Genomic DNA, 3,682 nt, shown 5'->3' with positions numbered 1-3,682 from the left:
CCTTACGTCATTGGACGGCACGTGACATGGCGCGTACTGTAGTGCGGCAGTTTGAAATGTAAGCATATATGTGTTTGTGTTGTCTAATATAATCGTATTTTTATGCACATATAAATTTATGCATAAATAAAAAAGTTATAAAAATTATAATTCTGAAAAAATATCTTACGGAGGTAGAAGACCAAAGACCTGAAGAACCCCATATTTTAGGGAATTTAAGACCGTGGGAAAAATCTACGATTCACGTGTACTTGTGCACACAACAACAGTAACTAAATGTTGATTATCAGGGTAATAGAACATTACTGCTATCATAAATCAATTTTTTTTTTTAAACAATGTGAGTGAGTCGTTTAGTACTCGCCAGAAATGTGTAAAATCTAACAACGCTAACGAGCAAAGTCACATGCTCTCATGTTGCCAATACACTTATAATACGAAACTCGGACACGAAAATTAACGTAGAATTCTTTAAAATAATGCCGAGCGTGATAAATATACCAAAATTGGGTTTTCAACTATGTTTCTCGACTCAAATCGCGCGGAAATTTCCGCACCCACCGCTAGAATTCGCTTCAGAGTGAAAAGGTATAGGGGAGACCGGGGCTGGTTGTAACAGGGGCAGGTTGTAACAGGGCGAATAGTTCCACGACCAGCCACAAGAGCGTATCATCGTTTCAGCCATCAAGGCACATTATGATGCCTTCAGTGCGAGTGGTAACACTGTGGCAGTCGGACGATTTCACTGGCGACAAGAAGGAAAAATTTGTTTTTGGACGAGGTAAGTAAATATTGTTTGTTTGACTGACATTCGTATTGTACGTAATGTATAGGGAGTTTAGAAAATGTCTTCGGGGCAAAATAATCTCCTAAGCTTTAGGTTCTGATATGTTTTGTTGGCATTGGAAACAAATACAAACTATATGGTAAAATTAAATGTTTTCTATAATGATGTCACATGGGGTAGGTTGTAACAGCGAAATTAATCTGTTACAACCTGCCCCACGTACTGTTACAACCTACCCCGTGACCACGTTTTCCTAATTTATTGTTCCTTTTAAGTCTTTTATGAAAGAAAAAAAATACATTTTAAACGGTTTTATCTTGTAGATGTAATTAATAACTTCCAGTCAAATTTTAATTTCAGATGCGTAACTACAAAAGAAAAACCGACAAAGGAAAATATTCTATTGACATGTTGGAGAAAGCAGCTGAAGTTGTAAGAGAAGGAAGATCTGTTAGGCATGCTGCGAAAACGTACAACATCTGCCATGTGACACTTGGGAGGTACATAAAAAAGAAAAACAAACGTAAGTTGCATTCATTAATGAATTTTCTTAATTACATCTGCTTGATTTCTAACATAAATACGTCTCAACAATGGGTTGTAAACGTTTTTTATTGTATTAGTACAAAAATATGGTTTTGCGTAGTTTAGATTTTCTTATGTGAAAACAGGAGCAAAATTAACATAGGCCTGTATGGTTTTTCTATTGTTTCAGGTTTAAATGCAGTCGATATTAATTTTCGAGAGGAGTGGAAACCTTTGGCTGGTTATTATGGGAACAGACAGGTATTTACACCTTTGCAAGAGATCGCTCTTGTTTCCTACATAAAAACATGTTCTGACATATATTTTGGACTCACTCCACGTGATGTACGTCATCTTGCATTCTTATGTGGGAAGAAGTATAATGTTCCCATGCCAAACACATGGAGTGACAAAGAACTAGCAGGTGCAGATTGGCTCTCTTCCTTTTTAAAGCGCCACCCAGACCTTTCCATTCGGACTCCAGAGGCAACTAGTTTGGGAAGGGCTTCTAGTTTTAATCGTGCCAACGTTTCAAAATTTTTTGACAAACTCTCTGAAGTTTATGATCGCCATTCTTTCACAGCTAATGACATTTGGAATGTAGATGAGACCGGGGTCACTACTGTCCAGAATCCTTCAAAAATCGTAGCAAGAAAGGGGGTAAAACAAATTGGAGCAATGACATCATCTGAACGAGGGCAGTTAGTTACTCTAACTGTAGCAGTAAATGCTGCTGGAAATGCTATCCCTCCTATGTTTATTTTTCCTAGGGTAAGGTATTATGATCACTTCATCAGAGATGGTCCAACTGGATGTATAGGTGCTGCAAATAAGTCTGGCTGGACTACGGAGGTAGAGTTCTTGCTTTTTCTTAAGCATTTTGTTTCTTGTATTCGTTCGAGCCCAGAGAAACCTATCCTCCTCCTTCTAGACAATCATCAGTCGCATTTAGCTCCTGACTGTTTAGATTTTGCCAAAGAAAATGGCATTGTAATGCTATCGTTCCCACCTCACTGCACTCATCGCCTTCAGCCACTTGATCGAAGTGCTTTTGCCCCACTCAAAAAACAGATCAATACGGCAATGGATGCATGGTTGAGGAACAACAAAACACCAGAGAGCACAGTTAAGCCTATGTCAATCTATGATATTCCCTCAATCTTAAAGATAGCTTTTCCCACTGCCACAACGCCAAGAAATATCCAACAAGGATTTGAGAAATGTGGAATACATCCTTATAATAGGGAAATATTTCAGGATGCCGATTTCGCTCCTTCGTTTGTGACAGACAGGCCTGATCCAGACTTAGCACCAAGTTGTTCACAAGATGTGTCCAGGGATTCACAAGGAACACCAGTTCAATCATTTTCTAACTGTTCCCACACACCAGAGAAGTTTTCTCCAGAAGTGGTTCTACCTCTTCCTAAAGTCGCTCCAAGGAAAAGGAAAGGAGGAAGAAAGACCAGGAAAAGTGCCATTTTGACGGATACTCCAGAGAAGAAAGCCATTGAAGAAGAATTTGCGAAACGAGGAACACCAGGCTTGATTAAGATAAAAGGGAATGTATCACAAACGCGCATGCCTGCAAAATCCACGCCCAAACGTTCTCTAAAACGAAGATCAGCAGAGTGCAGCTCATCAGAGGAAGAAAGCGAGTGCTTTTGTTTAGTGTGTTTGGAATCATTCTCTACAAGCAAACCAGGAGAGGAGTGGGTTCGTTGTCTAAACTGCCAGTTATGGTCGCATTTTTCTTGTGCAAAAAAATCTAAAATGTATATTAGTCATAATTGCCAATCAGATGAAATCTCTGAGTGAGGACCACTGTTCATTTAATATTTGACAAACTGAAGTTAAACAAGTGAAAAAATAATAATTTTTGTTGAAATATATTGTATAAGTAGTAATTTGTTATAAGTAATCCCAGTAAAAATTATATTTTACCTTGTAGTAATGTTGTTACAACCTACCCCAATGTGTGTTACAACCAGCCCCGCCTCGGGGCAGGTTGTAACACTTTACACCTCCGAGGTTTTAGATTTGTACAGAAAAATATGCTAGAGGAAAATTTATGTAAAAATTGTTTTGTAAAAGTAGAATAACTACTGAATAAGTTAGCTCAGTCAGAAGTGCCGTTTATATTATCCATGATCAGATAAAAAATAAAATAGCGAAACTGTTACAACCAGCCCCGGTCTCCCCTACTCTATAATGAATCGGCTCCGATAAAAGCGAAAACGACTTGAAAACCTAAACTAAACTCAGGCTATGAACCTGATTTTCGACAAGGAATATTATTATAATATTGCTCATATTGTTTAAATACTTTTAAACAGTTAATTCTATAGTGTTTCCATTTGATTTTGTGAACTT

At 37.9% G+C, this 3,682-nt stretch overlaps 1 protein-coding gene across 1 annotated transcript; it reads left to right on the top strand.

Moving 5' to 3' along the window:
- Window positions 1-607: 607 nt before the first annotated feature.
- On the top strand, window positions 608-3,439 carry LOC134534433 (uncharacterized). The gene is made up of 3 exons (XM_063372899.1): window positions 608-781; window positions 1,148-1,310; window positions 1,503-3,439. The coding sequence occupies exons 2-3, from the start codon at window positions 1,148-1,150 to the stop codon at window positions 3,125-3,127; spliced, it is 1,788 nt and encodes a 595-aa protein (XP_063228969.1). The 5' UTR covers window positions 608-781; the 3' UTR covers window positions 3,128-3,439.
- The last annotated feature ends 243 nt before the right edge of the window (window positions 3,440-3,682 follow it).

The sequence above is a fragment of the Bacillus rossius genome, chromosome 7, assembly GCF_032445375.1.
Source record: "Bacillus rossius redtenbacheri isolate Brsri chromosome 7, Brsri_v3, whole genome shotgun sequence".
Taxonomy (NCBI): Eukaryota; Metazoa; Arthropoda; class Insecta; order Phasmatodea; family Bacillidae; genus Bacillus; species Bacillus rossius.
The sequence above is the reverse complement of the archived record's forward strand: the minus strand, read 5'-3'. Positions and strand labels throughout refer to the sequence as shown.